The sequence below is a fragment of the Microtus ochrogaster genome, chromosome 2 (genome assembly GCF_000317375.1).
Source record: "Microtus ochrogaster isolate Prairie Vole_2 chromosome 2, MicOch1.0, whole genome shotgun sequence".
NCBI classification, from domain to species: domain Eukaryota; kingdom Metazoa; phylum Chordata; class Mammalia; order Rodentia; family Cricetidae; genus Microtus; species Microtus ochrogaster.
In genome coordinates this window covers 40,998,358-41,022,441 of record NC_022010.1, presented here as the reverse complement: position 1 = coordinate 41,022,441, position 24,084 = coordinate 40,998,358, and the positions used below count along the sequence as shown (strand labels likewise).

The 24,084-nt window shown below is 36.4% G+C and overlaps 1 protein-coding gene across 21 annotated transcripts in view; it reads right to left on the bottom strand.

The window, feature by feature from the left end:
- Positions 1-24,084, bottom strand: part of Dlg1 (discs large MAGUK scaffold protein 1) — a 188,950-nt gene that overhangs the window by 44,717 nt on the left and 120,149 nt on the right. For all 21 annotated transcript variants that reach the window (XM_026785432.1, XM_026785435.1, XM_013351406.2 and 18 more), the window contains 5 exons: positions 23,276-23,445; positions 21,346-21,482; positions 18,447-18,591; positions 9,600-9,720; positions 4,158-4,314 (listed from right to left, as the gene is read on the bottom strand). In XM_026785432.1, the coding sequence (XP_026641233.1) occupies positions 4,158-4,314; positions 9,600-9,720; positions 18,447-18,591; positions 21,346-21,482; positions 23,276-23,445 (730 nt within the window). The remainder of the gene's footprint in view (positions 1-4,157; positions 4,315-9,599; positions 9,721-18,446; positions 18,592-21,345; positions 21,483-23,275; positions 23,446-24,084) is intronic.

Genomic DNA, 24,084 nt, shown 5'->3' with positions numbered 1-24,084 from the left:
TAAAATTAGAATATTGTATACTTAATAAATAAATAAATAAATAAATAAATAAATAAATAAATAAATAAATAAATATAAAAGAGAATTAGAATATTAAAAAAATCTAACTGGTTTTCTTCTGTAGAACCAATCATGCATTTCTTGGATAAAGTCCTCTTGGCTACAATGCATGACTATATGTTTCTAGATCCACTCTATTTTGTGGAGGGTCCTAACATCTATATTCTCAAACGTAGCTTTCTTGTTCTGTCTAAGTCCAGCCTCATAGACTGAGTTAGGAAAAAGTTACATTTCTTCTGATTTGCTGGAATTTCTTATTTTTTTTTAAAAGTTTCTCAGAGAAACTGCCTACATTGGTGCCTTTGATTTCTCTTTCTTGCTCCACATATATAATCCACATACTATAAAAATATATTTATACTGGTACTGGAATCAAACCTATGACTTTGTGAATGTCAAATACATGCTCCACCACAAAATTATAATCCAAGCCTTTGATTAGTGATTTAGTGTCTGTCTTTCCTTGCTATAGATCTCTTAAAATTTATTTTTGGTTTATATCTTTCCTAAATTTATGGAAAGTGATATATGTACCAAATCTCTCTTTCTCTCTGTGTGTGTGTGTATATTTTAGTAACCACTTTTGTTTTAAAGTGTATTTTCTTATTATTTCTGCTTTTGATTTTTATCTAATGATAAACGTTTGTCCTGGAGTTTTTAGGCTGTGTTCAATTTTGAAGATCTTTTTGCACATTTTCCTCTTGCTCCTAAATATCTTTCTATTTTATTTTCACGGCATTTCCTCAGAGAGGACTCTAAGCATTTACATGTCAATGTCACTGATGCATACTGCCAAACAGTGCTGACTCAGGTGAGTCTTGCACTCTCTGGAGCAGTCTGGACTGTGCTGTTGGTCTGTGCTGCTGCCCCAACACATTTTGGCAACATAGTATGTCAGTGACCCACATAAGCTGGTCTCACATGGGCAACTTAAAATTCTCTATTTTTGCTCTGAGTTTTTCACACCGAAGCCTATGCCAACTGAAAATGTACTTTGACTGAAGGTGTGGAGTGAAGGTCCTAAGCTAATTTTATTTTCCCAACTAGCTTACCACCAATTTGTCCTTATCACACTATAACTTATTTTTAAAAAGACCAAACTACTGTATCTCTTCACAAATGTAAGATAAAATAAACAAAAGCCCCTATGACTAATTAAGATGGAGGCATCTGACAATTATATGCACTCACGAAACTACTTAAAGAACATATGTACTATTTCCATTATCCAGCCCCAATTTGATTCTTTGTGAATTTCATATCACGTACCCCAATTCTACTCATCTCCCTGTGTCTCCATAACGTCCCTCTGCCCTTGCACCCTCCCCCGCCAAGAAAACAAAAAGTAAATGTAATAAAAGACAAAAAAATTAAAGTGTCCAAAAGTGACAAGAGGACACCAATGGTCGCTCTCATCCTTGACAGTAGTGAGGGAGGAGGAATAGATGGAAATAGGAAGACACCAGTAAAGAAATCTTTACTCAGCATCTTATGGTTTCTTGTAGATTGGGGAAACATAAAATTTCTAGGAAGTCCCAAGGCAAGTCTATGCCCAACCTGTCAACCTCATTACCATGGATCTTGACTGAGTATTCAGATAAATGTTTGGGCACTGAAACATAAGCATTAAGAAAGATCTAAGCATCCCTAAATTGTAGAGGGTATTCCCAAATATAAGACAGTAGCTGTGGTAGTTTGAATGCAACTGGCCCGCATTACCTCATAGGGAGTGACACTATTAGTAGGTATGGCCTTGTTGTAGGAAGTATGTGTCTATATGGGAGCAGGCTTTGAGGTTTCCTGTATTCAGGTTATCGCCCAGTGTCTCAGTCAACTTCCTGTTGCCTGCAAGCCAAGATGTAGCCAGCAACACATCTGTCTGCACTCCATCATGCTCCCTGCCATGATGATAATGGACTAAACCTCTAAAACTGTTAAGCGAGCCTTCTCAATTAAATGTCTTCCTTATAAGAGTTGTCATGGTTATGGTGTTTCTTCACAACAATATAAAACCAAACTAAGACAGAAGCCTACTAAATTTAGCTCATAATAATACTTAAAGTAGTTAAAATACTAAAAACTACACCGAAGAAGCTTCACGGTGTTGAAAATTAACAGGAACTCTTTACTTCCAGTTGCTCAGGGAAAAAAGTGTGCCAAGACAGGCGAAACAAAGCCCTCCAAGTCAGTGCAGACAGAAGATAGAATGGGAAACAAATATTCCCGAGGTAGAGAAAAAACAGGGTACGTTCAGAGAACACAAAGAACTACAGCACTCCAAGAAGTCGGCAGTTGAGTTATAAAGCAGTTTGGGATGGTGTCAGTTCAGCTGTAAAACATGAGAACTTTCAGTGCTCAGAAAATGCTTACTTGATCCTACTCTTTTTTTTTTTTTTGGTTTTTCAAGATCCTACTCTTAAAAACCAAACAAAAGCCAGCAAAACAAAACAACCAAGCAAAAACTCCCACTAAATTAAACTGAAGCTATAACAAAATACAGTACAACTACAGATTATGTTTATACAACTTGATTCTGGCAGCCTAAGATACGAAGCACTCCCTAGTCCTAGGATTAATCCCTGACATACAAATTACTCTCTTACAGAATAATAACATATAGGATTTACTTCATACTTTAAACAATTCTGGATATTAAATTATTGAGAAAGGGAGAACAAGAGAGGGGGACAGGAGGAGCGATCCCTTTGGTTCCCACCCACAGTTTGCATGCCCACCCCTGCCTGCTAATAAGAGGGGGGGGGCGGAGGTCAGAGCACACTTGCTACAGCTGGTTCTTTCTTTCCACCTTGTGGGCCCAGAAACTGAACTCAGGTCATCAGGCTTAATAGCAAGTGTCTTTCATCTTGTGTGTCCTACTTCATTTATTATTTTATCCAAAATGTCTCATGATAGTTTAGATTATAAGACAAGCAAAGATGGATAAAATGTAACTTATCAAGACAGAGAGAAGTTAGGTGAGGGTGGAGGACATGCCTGTAATCTCAGTACTTAGGGAGGCAAAGGGTATCCATGAGTTGCTGGCCATGCTAGACGACACTATAGAAAACAGAAGGCCAACTAGGGTTTTAATGAGAACCTGTTACTAAAAATGATTATTGTTATGATAAAAATGCTAACAGCTGTACAGACAGATGATGTTGATGATGAGTTTGCAGACTTTGAGCAAAGGCATAAAAACTATCAAAAATGAACAAATTGAATTGCTATGAAAAAATTACCAGATTTTATTTGAAAAACTTAGCAGTATAGTAAAATTAGCTAAAGAAAAATAGGAAACTTGAACATAAGTCAAATCAAGTTTCCAAGCTGAAACGTAAAGACAGGAAAAGAAGAACATGAGGAAAGACAGACTCTATCATCACCTGTGTAACAGTATCTATCACACAGTCTAACAAAGACATGGGTATTCTGAAGAGATACTGACCGAGGAACTTCCAAAACTGATATAGGGGATGTGAGATGGCAAAACAGGTAAAAGCACTTGCCATGCAAGCTTGTTAACCTGAATTTGATATCCTGAGTCCATAGAGGAAGAAAGTTGACTTAAGAAGACTGTCCTTTGACCTCTACCTACAGCAGGCGTGCTCAAAACCACTCATACCCAATAATTTAAAAAAGTGCTGAAAAAGAAAAAAATGTTGACAGTTCTATATTCAGTGAAATTATGAGAAATGTAGGTGAATAAAATATATTTAAAAAATCAGTACTGAAGGAAAAGTTAAAAAAATCAAACATTATAGGGAAAAAAAAAGCAAAGATATGAGACTAGAATTACTAATTAACTACTGTTATTCTACCTGGGGATGTAGTTCACTGGTGGAGCAGGTATGTGGATCTGAGGCCCTAGGTTCAGCCCAAGTGCCACAAATAATGGTAATCATTATATACCAATAAACACTGTTAGATGCAGAAAATGTCAGCTTGGATAAAAAAAGAAAAAAACCCAAAAACACCAAATAAGACTGAACTCCACAATGCATATCAAAAGTATACTTTTAAATTATTTTTAAAATTTATTTTTTAATGGTTAACAGCTCACAGCAAAGAAAATAAAACATCTAATTATCAGATCCTACCGATATAATACGATCTCCTTTTCTGAGTTCTCCACTGAGATCAGCAGGTCCTCCAGCCAGGATGAAGGAGATAAATATTCCTTCTCCATCTTCACCTCCCACAATGTTGAAACCAAGTCCTGTTGAGCCACGATGAAGAACAACTTTTCTAGGTTCTCTAAAAGTTAAGGAAAAAATTAAATACCTTAGAGATTTTATGTAAACTTGAACATTCTTCGCAGAAGAGCATCCTACTGATGACTCCTGTGAGGGGAGGAGATTCTTCTATGGAGCCCTGGCTGACCGTCAACTATCTGGTCTCAAATTCATAGCAATTCTACCCAGTCTCCTGAGTATGAAGATTATAGGCATGTGCTACTAATACCTAACAACACACAAAGCTAAATGGAAAAAACAAAACAAAACAAAACAAAGCCTAATTCAAAACCCAAATGTTATATAAAAGATTTCTTAAAAGCCAGGTGATAGTGGTGCAAGCCTTCAAGCTCAGCACTCAGGAGGCAGAGGCAGGCAGATCTCTTTGAGTTCAAGGCTGGCCTGATCTACAAAGCTACAGAGAAACCCTGTCTTGAAAAGAAAATTTTCTCAAAATTACAAGGAAAAGGAGAAATAAAAGAGATAAAAATCTAATTTTATATAAAAGCAAAAAACAAAACAAAATCCCAGTGGTAAAACTCAAGCAAACAAAACCAGAATAATAATAAAAAATAAAATAATATGAAAGTAAGAAATAATATATGGATTTGGGAAGAGTTGGGAAGTAGTGAATTTGATCAAAACATTTTATGAATATTCAAAGAGTAAAAATAGTATTAAAGGTAATAGAAAGTAGTATATATAGTCTATCAAGAGAGTTTGTGTGCACTGTTGCCTGAGAAGTCATCAAGGCCATTATTTCTCAGGTAAACAGAGCAGCTATCTCTTTCGCCCTTCTTTTAGTCGCAAAGCCATATAAGATTCAACTAGTCAGTACAAACTATTCCCTTTTGCTAAGGAGAGGGCTCAACCCTTCTGACCTCTGACAGAGAAAGACCTTAACAGAACACATTCCTGCCCTCCATTCTCATATGACCTACCTGGCCATCAAACAAACATAATGAAGATATTTGGAGGTGAAATCAGAGACCTCATGGGCATTATGGTTGCCCTGCCAACCTGGAAAACACCCATCTCCAAATTTTTTAGATAAAGTAATTAAGCCTCTTTAACAACTGGGCAAGACTGTATGCACCAGTGGTCCTAGCTGCTTGCAAGGCTAACATGTGAGGATCTGAGACCACCAGGCATCACAGGCAAAGTCCATCTCCAAACAAGAGCAGCCTTCCTGAATTTTATTATCCAAAATACAAAAGATTTTTTTGTATTCTGAGTGTTCATCACTTTTTTTCAGAGAAGGTCTCACTATGTAGTTCTTATTTGGCTTTGAACTCAGAGATTTGTCTGCTTCTGCCTCCCAAGTGCTTGTAATTAAAGGCTTGCATTACCATGCCCGGCCCTGTTTATTACTTTACAAAATGAATTTTATGACGGATGCATTTACTTTTCTTCTACACATCAAAACTCTCTGGATTGTATCTCACCATGGATAATTTTCACAACTGCTGGCAGTTAGAGTTATGCGAAAATCATTCACATCTCTCTTACAGTAAGATCAAGAAAGTGCGAGAAGCAGATCCTTTTAAATTTGATGAAATATAGAATTCCACTTGACAGACATTACTCTTAAGAAGAATACAGTATATTGGCATGCATCTAAAAATTTTAATATACTTTTTCTAAATCATAAAAGAAAACAATTGGTTATAATAGCTGTGAGAGTTAACTATTACTTTAAGGTGACATAGTGTTTTATCAATCTTCTTACATACTGGCCTACTCAAAAATTGAAATAGTACTTTCTACATATTTATGGTGCTTACAAAGTTATTTTTCATATCAAAGAAAAATGTCTAGTACATACATGTGTATATATACCTCTATATGGGAGAAAATATGGACATTAAAGGGAGGTAGAGCAGGACGAGGGGCACGTGAGTTTCACCATGGTAGATAGTGGATTCAGGGTGCAGGGCATGAATTCACATGTGTGAATTGTAAATTCATAGAATAATTGTTTTCTGGAGGAAAAAAATTATAAATGTAAATATAATCCACGAATTGCAGTCCAACAGAAACTGTCATTAAACAATGTAAATTAAACCACAGGATACTTCTGGGACTCTCCGAAGCAACTGGCAGTGATGTGAAGTATTTTATTTGCTCACAAAGCTAACACACAAACAAGTTACATATAGTCTCGGAACTCCACCCCTATCTATTCCCAAAGTAACTGGCTCACAGTAAGCATTGAACAGACATGTGAATGTCACTGTTTTCACAGAACTGTTTACAGTAATCAAAAGCTGGAAACAAAGTTAAGTGGTAACCAATGGATGAATGAATAAACTGTGGTTTGAAAGTGTGAAGAGGCATGGGTGCACATAAGCGCGCGCGCGCGCGCACACACACACACACACACACACACTATTACTTAGAAAGATGAAGAGCTGATATATACTAACCCATGAGTGAACCTTGGAAACTAGACATACTGTTTGGTTCTGCTTACATGAATACCCAAGAATCAAATTCATAGACTGAAAGTAGACTCAAGTTATCAAGAGCTTGAGGATTCATCTGTGATGATGAAAATGGTTTTGGAAATGGCTAGTGGTAATAGTGGCACACTGAATATAATGTGCCTGAAATATACACTGTGAAAATGACTAAAATTTTAATTTTTATTATATATATTTTATCACATTAAAAATTAATGACAGGGGCTGGAGAGATGGCTCAGAGGTTAAGAGCATTGCCTGCTCTTCCAAAGGTCCTGAGTTCAATTCCCAGCAACCACATGGTGGCCACCCATCTCTGTAATGGGGTCTGGTGCCCTCTTCTGGCCTGCAGGCATACACACAGACAGAATATTGTATACATAATAAATAAATAAATATTTAAAAAAATAAAAATTAAAGACATATATTACAAATTATTGAGCTGTACATCTTACTATTGTGTGTGTATGTGGGTATTCATGTGTGCAATCAGAGGAAAATCTTGTGTCATTTCTCAGGAATTGTCTACCTTCTAAGCCAGGCTTTCTTACTGGTCTGGAACCTGCCAACTGGGTGAAGCTGGTAGGCTAAACAGTCTTAGGGATCTGCATGCTTCTGCTTCCCCAGTGCTGGGATTGCAAGTGTGCCACCAACCAATCTGGCCTTTTTAAAATACAGGTTTGGGGAATGTGTGTGTCAAACTCAGGTCTTCCGACTAAGCCATTTCCCAGCCCCATCTGTAAACTTGACAAGCGTAAAATTCATGGTATGTGAGTACATAAATAAAACTAATTAAAATATCTATTTATTTTTTCCTTTAAGATAGAAGAGTCTCACTATGTAGCTCTGGCTGTCCTTAAAGTCACTATATGTAGACTAGACTGGCCTCAAACTCACAGAGAACCATCTCCTTCTGCCTACCAAGTGCTGGGATTAAAGGTGTGCACCATTTACACACCCAGCTCTGACTAAAGAATAATTAACAAAGCTTTATAGCAATTAAATGTATGCTGTGGAATTCCTGAAGGGGAGCTGAGAATGGGTGACAACTTCTCAAGGAACTTTGGTTCCAACTGTGGAGGACTTATAGTGTTTGGGCATACTTTCTTATCTGGATAAGGAGCTTAATTATCCATGGGATTGATACAATGTACACCATTTTAAGAAGACCTATTCAGTAACCAACCATCTGATTTTCACATTAGTATGCAAACAGGTAGGTATTCTATGCTAAACATCCAACATATCTCATCTAGAAGATAAGAGATATGCAGAGAGGCTGGATGGGAACAGGAAGGAAAATGTAAATACAACCTACCCTTTAATTGGCAATATATGTAAACATATGAAAGCTATATTAATCATCAATTTTCCTTCTAGAAATAGGCACTATTAGCAAATAACAAAAACAGATCAGTTGAGAAGTAATGCTTATGAACAATAAGCACTGACTACTCATTTAAAAAACAAGAATTCTATTTTTTCTATTAATTGTCATTACTAGCCCGGCTAAAATGTTTCCAACACTTAACTCAGAAACAAGAAAAACACTTCTATACTAGAGACTTTTCTTTTTAAAGACTTATTATTTTCCTTTTATAGATGTGAATTCTTGCACAAAAGTATGGAAGTACATGTCATGCGTTTGGTGCTCACAGAGGCCAGAAGGCGGCATCAGAACTCCTAGAACTAGAGAGACAGGTGGTTGCAAGTCACCATGTGGGTACTGAGGTAAGCCTAGATCCTTTGCAACAGAAGCAAATCCTTTTAAGAACTGAGCTGCCGGGCGGTGGTGGCGCACGCCTGTAATCCCAGCACTCGGGAGGCAGAGGCAGGCGGATCTCTGTGAGTTCGAGGCCAGCCTGGTCTACCAAGGGAGTTCCAGGACAGGCTCCAAAGCTACAGAGAAACCCTGTCTCGAAAAACCAAAAAAAAAAAAAAAAAAAAAAAAAAAAAAAAAAGAAAATTTGGTCTTTAGTTTTTTAAAAAGATTTACTCTTGTTTTAAAGTAAATTATTTTATCAATAAATGCTTGATTTATGTATCTATTTTATATACTATATATCCAGAGATAAAGAGTTTAAGAACTAAGTCTACTGTTGGAAGTCTACAGAGAAAGTAACAATTCAAACAAACACAAAGGTTCAAAGTAAACAATGATTACAATGATGTAAGTAATAAAAACTAAGATATTACTGAGGACATACATGATGCTAAATGCAACAGTTAATATAAAGTACTTGTAAAAATACACAATGTCTCATGACTTCAATGCATAATGTGAAAAGGAGTTAAAATATTTCTATTTCATCAGAATCTTATAGAACTTCCTAGAAATAAACTTTTTGCAGTTACTACTATTAGATGAAAGCCAATTTGGTGTCAGAGTATCGACAATATATACCAAGCAATATAGTCATCACTTGCTCATTTCTGAACACAAATTGCTTACTATAATATTCTATAACATATATTAAAAAAAAACAAAGTTAGTTTAAAGGATGGACCTCTTAGTTTAGTTTTATCTAAGCTAATCTCTTCCTTCTAATAAAAACCAAACCAAACCAAAAAGAAAACCAGAGTTTTGATCTGTAACCCAGCCTTGAGCCTGAACCCACAATCTTCTTGCTTCAGCCTTTTCAGGGCTAGAATACCAGGTGTTTACTAGCATACCAAACTACTGAAGCTAAGTTTTAATGAAACTGACCTTGCCTTAAGACGGTAAAAAGCAGTATTTTAGAAAGGAGCAGAAATTACTTATTAGCCCTAAAAAGTATGGCTCTCTATTGTGGCTAATCAAAATGGTACTTAACAGTTGTAAGAAGATGAATATTAAGTGCCTTACCTAGTAATCTCATCATCTCCAAGCACTGCTTTAGAAATGGGTGAGTATCTGGCTGGTGATGCTGGTGTCTGGCCCAAGTAGGAGGATGGGCTAACATGGTTATCAATAGGCTGAGAAGAAGCTACAAAATAAATTGAGAAATATATCAAAAATGAAAGATGCCACTTAGTACTTTGATGTGAACTTCATAAAATTAAAGTAGAATTCTTTTTGCTGCTTTGTGTAACAGAATTTAGTAGAGAATATTTGCCAGCTAAGAACAATGTATAAGCTTAGTTTTCAGGTCAAAACTGGTTTTAACATTCAGATCAAAGAAGCTAATTTATTTCACTTGCACTCTTGAGAATATACTACAAAGGAGTTTCATATATGCTGATGTGCAAAATTAAATACAGGAAAGGTTAAAACTGTCACAGAAAGGACTAAAATACAATGTATACTAGTAAAAAATACTATTATTGTTATATGTATAGATGTTTAGCCTGCATGTATGTTTCTGCACCATGTGCACGCCTGTTTTCCACGGAGGTCAGAAGAGGGTGTCAGGTCCTCTGGGACTGGAATTACAGGCTTTGAGCTACCAGTTTCTTAATCACTGAGTCATCTCTCCAGCCCCTTTAATTAAGAAGCCATTTATAGACTTAAAACAACAACAATAACAACAAAAACCACAGAGACTCACATATTTATTGTGAATGGAGACCAGAAGTGTAAATTTTAACTTAAAAATAGTTAAGAAAAGCCTTATACCAGTTAAAAACTGTCAACCCAACCCGTACCTATTTTTAATTATGTCCACAAAGAGTGGAAAGCTGGTAAAAAGTAAAAAAATGTAAAGTCATTTGTTGTTTCATTTTTGTAATAGTATCATACACACATTATTCAAGAAAAACTGTAACACAGAGTTATACTGCAACTCCTGAACACACTTTACAAAGACCCAGGCAAGAAACACTTTAGCTATTGTTTACAAAGACACCAACCATCCTTGAATTATCTGAATCATTGCCAACATACATAGAAAGCAATAAAGCATTTCAAATTAGCTACAAACTAACATTTTTTTTTTTTTTTTGCTTTTTCGAGACAGGGTTTCTCTGTGGCTTTGGAGCCTGTCCTGGGACTAGCTCTGTAGACCAGGCTGGTCTTGAACTCACAGAGATCCACCTGCCTCTGCCTCCCAAGTGCTGGGATTAAAGGCGTGCGCCACCATCGCCCGGCCAAACTAACATTTTTATTACTAACCATTAGCTCTTCCTTTCACAGTCCTACTAAGCATTCTGTAAGATAAAGAACTATGAGGAGTATACAAGTGCAGAAGTCATTAGCTGAAGCAACTATAGTGGCTCTGCAGGGAACTTTAAATAATGAAGGGGTCTGAATGAAAGACAATGGGAAAAGACTGAACTGTATGGTATAAGGAGAAAATAAATATTCTGCTAAAAAGCAAGCAGCATCTATACATGTCTCTATATCATCAAAAATTATAACTTGGACATCTACTGTGTCTACTTGTATCACAGGTGTGCAGAGCCTAACAGCAATCATTTTCTCACTAGTTCCTAAGATATTCTTTTACAGTTGCATCAAAGTTCTTCCTACCAATGGTTCTCAAATTTAAAGTCCGAAGTCCTTCCTGGGTGATATATGTTTATTGATTTTTGATCTTCAAGTTTCTTTGCTGTATTATCATGTTTGTATGGAACAAAAATAAAAACTAAAAACAACAACAAAACAAGTAAACAAGCAGAAAGTGAGAAGATAGAAAAGCATGACTGTTGTAGTGTCAGAAATTACATTGGATATGATTATGAGCTCTGTCATTAGCAACAAGCATACTTTTATTCCTGCACACCATATTTTGGTCCCCGTTCCCCAGCCCAAGACAGAGCTTTTCTTTGTAGCACCAGTTGTCCTAGAACTCACTCTGTAGACCAGGTCTGCTTCTGCATTCCAATTAAAAGCGTGTACCATCAAGGCAGATATACTGATTGTGCCTTTCCAATTCTCTGCAGATTCACGGACAACTTACATAATATATATATTTTTATTTTCTTCAGTATTCTTGCCAAAAGGTTTTTTACTATGTAGTAAACCAACTGTTTGCTAACTCTGATATCTGTTCACTTATATCCTGCCTTTTCGAGGTGGGAGACACCCAGGACAAAAAACCAGACAGACGCCAGCTAGCCAGAGGTAGTGAAAGTAAAATGCACAGAAGAAAGATAATTAGCCCCAAAGCAAAAGGCAGATAAAGAGAAACAGGTAAATTTAAGTTAAAAGAGCTAGCTAGAAATGTGCCTAAACTAGACTAAACATTCAAAACTACATAGTCTCTGTGTCATCATTTGGGAGCTGGTTGGTGGCCCAAAAAGAAAAAACCTGGTACATACATATTAAAACCTTGTTTCAGAAAAAGTGGCTGTGTATGTTGTTAATATGTATGTTTCATACATAATCTAATTTGCCTTGCCTTAGAAAACTAGCAATACCGAGGCAACTTAAAATACAAAAGGTAACATGTTAGCAGCAGAAACATTTTTAGAATGTCCACTAAGTTGCCAAGATATTACAAACATTGCTGGATCAGGGTCTCACATTTGTAATCTCAGCACTTGGGAGGCTGAAGCAGGAAGATTGCCATGGATTGAAGGTTAATTCTAGGTTGCAATGTGAGACACTATCCCCAAAACATCCCCACAGACAACACTACTATATTGTTTATCCATAAAAACTATCTCAGGGGCTTAGGAAAGAGACCAGTCAGAAAAGTACTTGTCACATCAGCCTTGGGACCTGAGTTTGAACTTGGAGGTGAGCAGATCCCTGGACTCACTGTGTAGCCAACACAGCCTAATTGGTGAGCCCAATTTCCAATAGGAAAACCCTGTCTCAAACAAAGCAAGGTGAATGGTTCCTGAGGAACAACACCCAAGATTGACATCTGGCCTCCACAAGCACATACATATATGTACATATTCAGAAATATATATACTCACACATATATAAAAAAGGATTATCTGGGTTTTATTACTCTGCCATTAAAATGTTTGTAATCATAAATTTTTAAAAATAATTGGCTATGCACATTATGGAATACATTTCTGTTTTCAGATAACTTATAACCAATTATCTTATTTCTTAATGTTCTTTTGAGATTAAGAAAATTATAAATGATTAATAATTCATGCTTTGTGTTTGCTTAACAATTTAAAATTGTCTTTGCATTTGACAGTAAGAACCAGTGTGTGCTTTTGTCAGCTAGTAATGACAAGCAGTGAGTACCTTAAAAGTACTTATGAAGTAATGCATGCATTTGGGCAAGTAAAATTTGTAGTCTACAGTCTTGATGCTAAGGTTTTACATTCCTCACTAGAAGTAGGGAACAGAAAAGCAAGCATTCACACGCTTCCTTCATCACTTTGAAGGTACGTGGCCTGAGCCTGACTGCCTTTGCTTACACGTCCTACATGTCACCACACAGCCAGAGTGCCCACTGCTGTCTTTGTTCAGACATATTCAGACAGGAACATTCCTGCAAGTTTGACTTGGTAATTATATGATACTTCATCTATGAATGTGCTTCTCATGGGCGGTGGGTGTCACAGGAGCCCTCAGTGTGGATGAAGAAAGAGATGTTAAAGTGGGGTAAAGATGCAAGACTTGGTCTAGTTCTTGTTTGTTGTGGCGTTTCACTGACTGCTAGCATTTGTCAGTCAACAACTCTGTATTTCTAAGGGAAATATGGCAATTAATTGTGCTTATCATATTTCTAAGTGCCCCTTTTGTCCTTAGTTATCCTAACGTAACAGAAAAAAATGGATACACTAAAATAATTTTTTGTGTCATATTCAAAGCTTTCAAAATGACCAGACAGGTCATTTTGTTTCATTTATTTGTCAAAGTAGCTGATTCCAAGTTAAGGAAATTTTGATGCAGGCTGACAATATTCTTGTATTTTGTTTTAGATTGTAAGCTTAATGATAGGAAACTATATCAATGATTTTGCAGCAACTATTGTTGTATACCTTTGGTGCTTAATAAATGTCCATAATTATTCAAAAAAGAGTCATAATCTGTTTAATAAATAGTGCTTGCTCGGGAGGCAGAGGCAGGCGGATCTCTGTGAGTTCGAGACCAGCCTGGTCTACAAGAGCTAGTTCCAGGACAGGCTCCAAAACCACAGAGAAACCCTGTCTTGAAAAACAAAAAAACAAAAACAAAACAAAAAAAAAATAAATAGTGCTTGATCACTGGAATATCTGTTTGAAACAAATGTATTACCTATAAAAATTAAATCAAAACATATCAGGCTTAGATTTTACAGAAAAAAAACCCACAAGGCTTTTAAGTTCCCTAAAATGACTGTAGGATGGGAAATGATCTCAATGAGTTCTGAAAGAATGAATCATGAAAAAAAAATGCTCTAGGGATGGTGTGAGCAGCAGCTGCCACAGCGACGAGAGCAGTGCTCAGGTCGCTTCATGACATGCAACAGAAGGCTTTTTGATTCTTACAAGGTAGGTCTCAAGTCTGATATACAAGATGAAACAGATGTCACAAGAAACGCTGCCCACACTGTGGCTTGTGAAGACTGTATGCATGTGGTAGAGGGGAGAAACAGTTACTCTGTGTATGGTGGCAGTAATGATGTGGTTATCGGCATGTAACAAACATTCCCGGAGGGAAACACAGAATTGAAGGAATTCAGGATAAAGCACTGAACACTTCACATGATGACATAGCCTGTGGGCCAGAGGCCAAACTTGATTTCTTGCCTCCAGTAATCAAACTTTGTACTTCAGTTGCTGATATAAAGATTAGATTATTTTACTAGCCATCTTCAAGATAAAAATGAATACAAGCTTTTGGAGAGTCAGCCAGATTTGATGAATAATTTGGTGTTCATCCCAATTTAAGCCATAAAATTGCAAGTTTAAATGATGACCACAGTTGCAGGGTTTGGAAGCAAAAGCAGAGAGGCCACTTTTTCCTTCATTCTCCTCACGAGTATGGCATATCCAGATGCTAAGTGATGGTTGTAAAGAAGAATGAAACAATCTGGCTATTTTGTCTCTTCAGTCAAACAGATCAGTGCTTAAAGTATACTTTAGAATTGGTGCTGTTGCCGGAAATCACTGGGTAATGGGCATTTTACTAAGTCCTGTTCACACGGAACAAGCAATTAGTGAAAACTTGTTTGCAGTCACCTGTTGTCCTAGTAAAGCGATAGGTCAGTTTCAAATGCATCACTGAGGGTTCTGTAGCTGTTGGAGCCGTTCTTTACTACTATGCGCAGTATTAGGCTATTACGAGTGGTTGCTTTGGGTGACCAAACCATAAAATAAAAATTTCTCTATAATTATTGATCCTGTACTTTGTGATCTCAGTAGATATTTTGACTAATTTCTTGTAGAAATATCTTAGTTGTCTTTCCTGTTAAGCAAAATACTCATTGTTCAATTAATTTGATTAAAATAAAAATTTTATTCAAAAAGTAGTAACAGAGGAAAAGTAAAACAAATTAGGTGAAGAGAGTTGCAATTTCTTGAATTCTTAAGACCTCCTGCAAATCAGTAAGAAACAGACAATACTAACTGAAAAATAATAAGGGCTGGGAAGATGGCTTAGTCAATAAAGCGTTTGCTATGGAAGTCTGAGGACCTGAGTTCAGATCTCCATCACACAAATAGGAAAAGTTGCGTTGTGGGTAGACAGCCAAAGCTTTAGGGGCAGGAAGGACAGGAGAGAGAAGTGAATCCCTGAAGCTCACTGGTCTGGATCTTTGAGTTCCAGATTCAGTGAGACCCTCAAAAGACAGGGCAGACAGTGACAGGAGACACTTGACACTGACTCTTAGCCTCATAGGCACACCTACATACATATATGCATGCACACACACAGGAGTATGTAGAATTTAATTTAATGGTATAAAAGATATTAGTCAAAGTAAAAATCACATGAAGGTGATTATTAATCATTAATCACCTAGAAAATACTCTGGTTTCTCTTTGGACAATGTAAATTTTTTGCCTTATCACCAGGAAAAATGAGTGAAGATCAGTGTGAAAATAATTAATGTATAACTAAAAACATATCCATTATCATCTATAAGTAAAAAAGATGAATGATTTCAAGAGCTGAAGATGCAAAAACCCAGACTATAAAGTGTTTCACATCCTTTGCTAATTTGTCTATGGTCATAATACCCTAAACTCACCAGATCTCATCAATTTTTTTGTAAATTGTTTAGTATTATCAGCTAAAAATTATACATATATATTCATACCAGCTCTATAACACAGTAATGTTAGTCTTAAGAGAAATGTGGTATATATGTTCAAAGGAAATCTGTAAACTGGGCCTGGTGGCATATACATGTAATCAGAACCAAGGAGACTGAGGCAGGAGAAGCATGAGTTGAGTGAGATAAGCCTTGGTCACACAGCATAATTCTGTCTAAAACAAATAGTGATGGTGAGGGAAAAAACAAAATAAAGAAACTAATCAGAAAATCTGCTGTTTGTTCATATAATAGAACACTTCATAGTAGTAAAATAAGAAAACAAATCACCAAACTGATACCATCACACAGATCTCAAATACCTTTAAAGTAAGCAAAAGCAGCAAGTTTCAGGAATACAAACAGAAATCTAAGAACAAGGAGTAGATCTAAAATATCTACATATAACAAAGTAACAAACACACACAGACATACTGTCTTTTTAAAAACAAGATTTAATGCCATCTCTCCACACTTGACCAAGAGAGCCCCACCTTGCCTAGTGCTTTTCCTATCTATTCTCTCACTGATACTTCTTTCCTCACCTCCCGTATTTTACATGTACTCCTTACTCTCCCAGAAGAGAACTTCCTCACCACTGTACTTTCGAATCTCCAGCTATGTTCTGCGTTGAGGGGACAGGAATGAAGACATCTGGCTGAAACATGTTGGGAAGGAAGGGCCAAAAAAACGGAAATGCGAAGAAGCTAGTATCACCAGCAAAGCATAAAGCCTAAGCTTAAAAATCCATTAGGAGAACAGAGCTATAAAGAGGCAAAGAAATGAACTCAAATCACTGAAGCTCAAAGGAGGTAGAACTGATAAGAGAAGTGATTGAACTGATGGTTGTGAATGATTTAAAACTGTTGAAGTCCATGAAGGTATCAACAATTACTGAAAAGATCTAAAGTATTAGAAGGACTTATGTACTCAAGCTGAAGTGAAGGGCAGGAGAGAAAGCAAGAAATCAAGACACCGGAAAGTCAGGGTTTATAAGAGTTAGTGTAGCTTTCTGTCATCTCTAAGAATGGCAATGTGAATAAATGTCACAAGAAAGATAATTTAAGTGTTCAATGAATAAAGTCCGATCTGTAAGGGAGACTCAAGATGATAATAAAGGGAATAGGCAGTAAGCTGAAGTGCAAGGTCTGACAAGGGCTTAGGCAAAAACTACTTATGAAAAATAAATTCAAATACTTAAAAACCCACAAAATAAATTATTCATGTTTTTAACATACTGCATAAAAATAATTTGTAAGTTATGAAAAATTAATGCTTAAAAACCCCCACAAAATTCATAATTGCAATTGCCTGACATAGAGAATGGTAATACAACACAAAGCTGGGCTAGCTACAGTGAACTACAATTTTCTCTTAATGTTCTATTAGTTCATTAACAGTCAGGAAACAAGAGCAAAAGAAAACAGCTAAATATTCCACCAAACTTACATAATAAATAAGTCATTATTATGTCATTAATATTTTTCAAGATTAGCTCTTCTACTTAAAAAAACATGCCATTATCATAAAAGGATTAATTTCACAAAAATATTTTTCTGTTTAATGTTTTTCTAGGGAGTAACCTTGCTATTTGTAATACAGTTTGAGCAGAATTAGGACATCAATTATCAATTTGTGGAAGAGCTGTCCCAAATGTGCACATAGCTGTCCTAAAGAGGCAGTATTCAAAACGAGATTGATATCTAAATTAACAAGCCAGATTGTTCTTTAAGTTGCAAATAAACACATACAAAGTTCTTATGTGAAGTTTATACACAAGATCAAGGACATACAAAAATCACATATAAGCAGTGAGGTGTGCTTTGTCAAAAAGAAGTACGCCATCTCTGTTGATTAGAAAGGCTGAAGAAAATAATTCATTTAATTAAAGTCAGTGTTACTCAAAGCATAGTCAATGAACCAACCGGGTGCATCAGAATTATATCTGCCTGTACACAGAATAAATTACTTGTTTATTTCTGTGCTTAAGCACATAATATGAATCTGTATTCTTTGCAAAATACCTTTAGTAATTGTTATTTACAGAAAAGCTTGAGGATCAAAGTGAAAACTTTTAATTATAAAGATTATGATTTAAAAGATTTTTAAACTATCAGATTAAGTGATTAATGCTTCTCTTAAAATATGTATGCTCTTAAAAATATTTATTTTTAATTATATGCATATGTGTTTGTGCACACAAGTGCAGGGGCCTGAGGAGGACAAAAGCTGGCACTGGATTCCTGGAGCTAGAGTTCCAGGTGGTTGTGGGCCACCTGAAGGGGGTGCTGAGAACCAAAGTTGGAGCCTCTGGAAAAACAATATGCTCTCTTAATTGCTGAGCCATATCTTCAGCCATTTTTTTCTTTCCTTTTAAGACAGAATCTATAGCACGGATTAAATTATTTTTACAGTCTTGATCCTTCTGTCTCCATCTCCTCAACACTGGGTTTATATAGTATTTTTATGATGTTTACTCTTTTATTATAGTATACTGGTGACATTATAAAAAGCATATTTATGAAAATAGGACAAATTTAGCCAACTTAAGCTAACACACTTACAGTTAGTGATGTCAGGTGGTGCATAGCCGTCATTTATATACATACTTGTTGGTTTTGCCACTTTCAAATAAACAAAATCAGATGTGTTCTTTAAGGCAGTTACTGCTTCTTCATGAGTAACTTCTTCTAAACATACACTGTTCACCTGTAAGAAAATGATGAGACATATTTGAAAACATTTTCACATGCTTTCTGATTTTTAGCTGAAAACAACTACCCAAATGATATGGGATATGAGAAAGTGACTTAAGGAAAACAAAAGATGTGTGGAAGGAAAATGCCCAGTGTTCTATGATATAAGGAAACTTTACGTATTTTCACGAAATAGAAAATTCTGATTCTAGTTCCTTTCACTTAGCCTCAACTTTCTCTCATTCTGAAGACATTTAGAAATATAAATTTGGAAGCTCAATTGAATTCTTTTAGGAAGAGACAGAATTAAAATACAAACTAAAAGCAAGTTATTACTATTAAGCCTTGTCCAATTTGTAGAACTATGTACAAATATGACATTTTGTCATTAAATATTGTTTTCTTATTTAATATTAGATATTCAAGGAAAGAGCTGAAAAGATATACTGAGGGATTCAATGTGCAGTAGGAAAAAAGACGATCTCAAAGTTTTAGACTTGAGCAAAGTTATCTGATATTTATTGAAGAGTCTTGATTTATAGCTTAAACAATGACTTTGACTTTTGGAACTGCACTAACAAAACACAGCATGCCCATTTTAATGCTAGGATTCTAGAGAAATAAGAGAGTAATAAAAAACAGTGATAGAGAGTAGAGAAATCAAATTAGAAAATAAATATGCTAAATACAAAGTGCTTAGAGAATGAAGGTGTATTATGCCACTAGATTAGGTAAACTAAAAATGAGGCTCCAAAATTGTATAATTTCAGGGTAACTGTGACAATAAAGGCTTCATTAAAGTTTGAGACAGAATGAAAAGTCCTGTTGCTTTTCAAAATCAACACAGGTTATTGGCTTCGTGCAAATAGGACTGGTTCTGAACAAACAATAAAGGAAAACATAGTACACATGGAATAAGAAATAAAATTGAGGGCTGGATTTGGCTAAGTGGGTAAAAGAACTAGTTACACAATACTTGACTACTTGAGTTAGATCCCTGAACTTAAAAACCAACCCAGCAGTGGTGACGTACACTTGCAATCCTAGCATTCCTAAAGATGGGAGGCAGAGACGGGGGCCTCAGTGGGAAGCTTGGTAGATAGCTTGCCTGGAGTACGTCTGCAGCACAGCAGGAGGAACAAGGACAGACCCTGCCTCAGGAAGGTGGAAGGTAAATCCTGAGCCGGCACTGGTACTCTCACACACATATAAAGGAAAAATAAGTAAGAAAGCGAGAAAAATCTAGTGGAATTGTGATGTTGTTTATACTGGCAGGTGTATATTTGTGGTGAAACTACTGCTTGTAGCTTAGGGAAAGACTAGCAATTCTTTATGGCTTTACAAATTCATCTGAGCCCTCATGCCACTGGGCCTTGATGGCCAGTACAATGCCCTGGCTACTTTTGCCCTTATTCTGTCTCTTACCATTACTAGTCTCTTAAGCCTATTTTTGTTAGGACTGGGCATGGCTGATGTGACCCACAATTGTGAAAACATTAATATAGCTGATATGTTGTACTTGCTGGTTTTATGTCAATTTATCATAAGCTAGAGCCATAAGAGAGGAAAGGAACCACAATTGAGAAAATGCCTTCATAAGATCCAGTTGTAAGGTATTTTCTTAATTAGCGATCAATGGGGTAGGGCCCAGCCCATGGTGGGTGGTACCATACCTGGGCTGGTGGTCCTGGGTGCTATAAGCAAGCAGGCTCAGCAAGCCATGAGAAATGAGCCCGTAAGCAGCTTGTCTCCATGGCCTCTGCATCATGTTCTGCCACCAGATTCCCGACTTGTTTGAGTTCCTGTACTGACTTTGTTTGATGATGAAATGCTAGTGTAAGTCAAACAAACCCCTTCCCCCCTAACTTGTTTTTTGGTTGTGCTGTTTCACTGCAGCAGCAGAAACCCTGACTAAGACACCACATGTCTAGCTCTCTCATCCCCTTCTGGGCTTCACAGGACCTTAACTCTTTTTCAGGTTCCATTTTCCTAGAGAACATGAGGACTAAGGCATTTGTTGATAAACACTGGATGAACTGTGAAAGAGTCACAGAGTTAAATTTGTATGAATGGATTTTAACTCTAGGAAATGATACAGATACTTCACAGAATTACTATATTCAATGAAAAAAGTATGAGAAACTACATATAGTCTAATACCCTCAAAGAAGTTTCCAAATAATAAGCTAAATATTTAGACATATATATGTGACTAAATATCTTTTTATTATTTTATGTATTTTGTATGCGTATGTGTGTGTGTACATGTACATGCCTAGCGTTCATAGATGTGAGAAGGTGGCAATTCCTTGTAACCAGAGTCACTGCGTGGGTGCTGGGAAGCAAATCTGGGTGCTCTGAAAAGAGCAATAAACACTCTCAACCACTGAGCCATCTCTCCAGAAGATACACAAAATTATTGGTGTTCTAGTGTTGGGGATGAGCAATGACTTCACTGGTTTTCATTATGTTATAAACAGATGAGTTAAAGCAAAAGAGGGCCACACATGACCACATGAAACACTGCACTGTAAACTTAGATTGTGAATAAACAATTCTGTGCATTTCAAGACTTCAACTAGGAAAGAGAGGTAGGAGAGAGGAGGTGGAGAAGACGGAGAGTGTGGCTCGCAGAAAAAAGGAAACAGCACCAAGAATCACTGCAGGCTAGAGGTCACTCACTGAGATATCCCTTACATGGTTTCAGTATGGAAATGCCGGCGACAAGAAAACAGACATGAGAATTAAGAACACTCCTTATACTCACTGCTAGGAGCTTATCTCCAATCTGAAGCTTGCCATCCTTGTGTGCTGCACCTCCTTCAATTATTTTGGTTACATAGATGCTGTTATCACCAGGAATATGCTGATTTCCAACACCTCCAGCAATGCTGAACCCAAGACCTGGTTGGAATGCACTGTTTAGAGTCTCATCAATAAGAGGAACAAGGATGAAAACCAGAGTGATCATTCCATCACACAGAAAATTGTGTACTTAGTTATATGCTTTTGAAGTCTTAAGTGTAGGGACTGGAGAAGTAGTCAGTGGTGAAGACCATTGGCAGTGCTTACAGAGGATCAGGGTTTGGTTCCCAGCACCCACATGATGGTTTCCAACCACCTTTAACCCAATGTGTTCTCTGGCCTGTGACCGCCAGGCACTACCATGGTGCATAGACATTTAAGCAAGCAAAACACTCATGCAGATAAGTCTCATTTTTTTTTTTTTTAAAAGTTTAAGTTCCATTTTATTTTTCCAAGGTGTTTTTCTTCTATCTTTTAGTCTCATTTTTTTTTAAACCTTAGGTTTTAAATGCAAGCATTGTAATAGTTACAAATACTCCTTTTTCTTTGGATTTCTTAAAAGTCTTTGTGTACATGGACTTGAGAATCAACAGAAACATAAAATGTTTTATTTTTGTTTCTAGCATAATTACACTGTTTACTAACACTTTACTATTTTTCACAAGGTTGAAGTAACTGCGAGGAAACACTTTGTTCTTTGCACGAGGTACAACACCAGGCTTTACGAATGTGGCTCCTTTTCCACATTTACAACTTTTCCCCACATTGACAACTTTAAATAACAATTTTTGCAGTCCCCAAATCCCATCTTCAAAACCAAATTCTCTACAGTTTTCATTTGTTGGAATCCTACTTCCTCTAGGAGGCCAAGTATTAGAATTACTATTTCTACTTATCCTCAATCCCATCAATGCCTTCAAAATTCAGAAAGCACCTTACTAGTGCTCACTACAGAGGTGACCCCCATGACACACAACATACTGTCTTCTTTTAATATGACTTACACCTGACATTTACTTTGGAGTTAATCAAAAGTTTAACAAAAGTAGTACATAGTAAATGTTTAACAAAATGACACTTAAAATAGACGTAAATGAATCTACTACATTAAATGGAGGGCTGGTGAGACTGATCAACAGGCAAAAGGTGCCTACCACCAAGACTGACAACCTAAGTTGACCTTTGACCTTAAGGAGCCAACAGGGAGGAAGGACAGAATCCCAGCAAACTGCCCTGACTTCCACATGCACACCATGGCAAGCCACTTCTTACCCACTAAGTAAATAAACGTAATTAAAAAAATTTAAAGTGAATAGATTCTGTTCCCTACTTTTTTAAAGTTATTAAGTGTAGGCTACTAAACAGCAAGAGAGCCTCTCTAAAAAGGTAAGGTGAAGAGTAAAAGAGAAGACAGCCATTACCGCAATCTGGTCTCTCTGATCATGCATTGTTATGTATATGAGCACACAAACAAACACTACATACATACAACATCACAAAGAACTTACTCAGGAGGTAGAGGTACAAACCTTTAATCCCAGCACTTGGGAGGCTGAGGCAGGTGGAACTCTGTGAGTTCGAGGCCAGCCTGGTCTTGTAAGAGCTAGTTCCAGAATAGATTCTAAAGCTACAGAAAAACCCTGTCTCAAAAAACCAAAAATTTATACACACATAACAGTAAAATGTGTAATAGTACATGGAACTTAACACGGGACCTTTTCAAATGGTGCCACCTTGGTAGGAATGCAGCCACTCTAAAATCCTACTTGAGACAGACAGCAGTGGGAACACTATGAACCTACACAAAATTTATAGATGACTAAAAGTATAACTTTTGAACATAAAGTTTAAGTCATATTTCTTAGTAATGTCTTATCTCATTTACAATGTACCTTTAGGACCTTTAATGAGCTTTATCTCCATTATTTTCTCGGATGCTGGCTTCCGCCTTTTCACATACAATCGCACAATGGATCCAGCTTCTTTCAGCGCTTCAACTGCTTTGCTATGGGTTACATCGCGAACATCCGCTTCATTGACTCTTAGGATACAGTCATTTACTCTAAGAAAAACATAATATGGTACAGTAAGTACCAATGTTTTATTTTACCAATTTTAATTTCATTTTGACAAAATTTTTATTTATTCCAAAAAGTATAAATGAAGAAGTTATATGTTAAATTTCAATGTATGAATTTCTCAAGAGCCAGCAATGGGAGGAAAATAAAAAATGATAGATTATTTAAAAATATTATTTGAACATTTCTTATGTAACAAAGATACTTGATAAAAACAGCAAACACTTGGCAATGACTACACGCTAGGCTTAGTGCTTTCATTTTTAAAACTACTTGTATCAGCTATGTGTAATATATTTTTTACCCATTTTAAACATGAATAAAATGAGACATGATGGATATTAATACAGAGCTCTCAAGGTGACAGAGCTGTATTTAAAACTTAGGAAAATGGCCAGAAGTGGGCAGATATCTGAGCTTGAGGCCATCCTGGTCTACAAAGTGAGTTTCAGGACAGCCACGGCTACACAGAGAAACCTGACTCAAAAAACAAACAACAACAACAATAAAAAAAAAAACCCAACAACAAACAAAACAAAAAAAGAAAAGAAAAATGAAGCTCAGAGAAATTTAAGGTCAGTTAAACTAGTTGAAAATCAAAAGAAGATAGTGTCAAAAGTGAA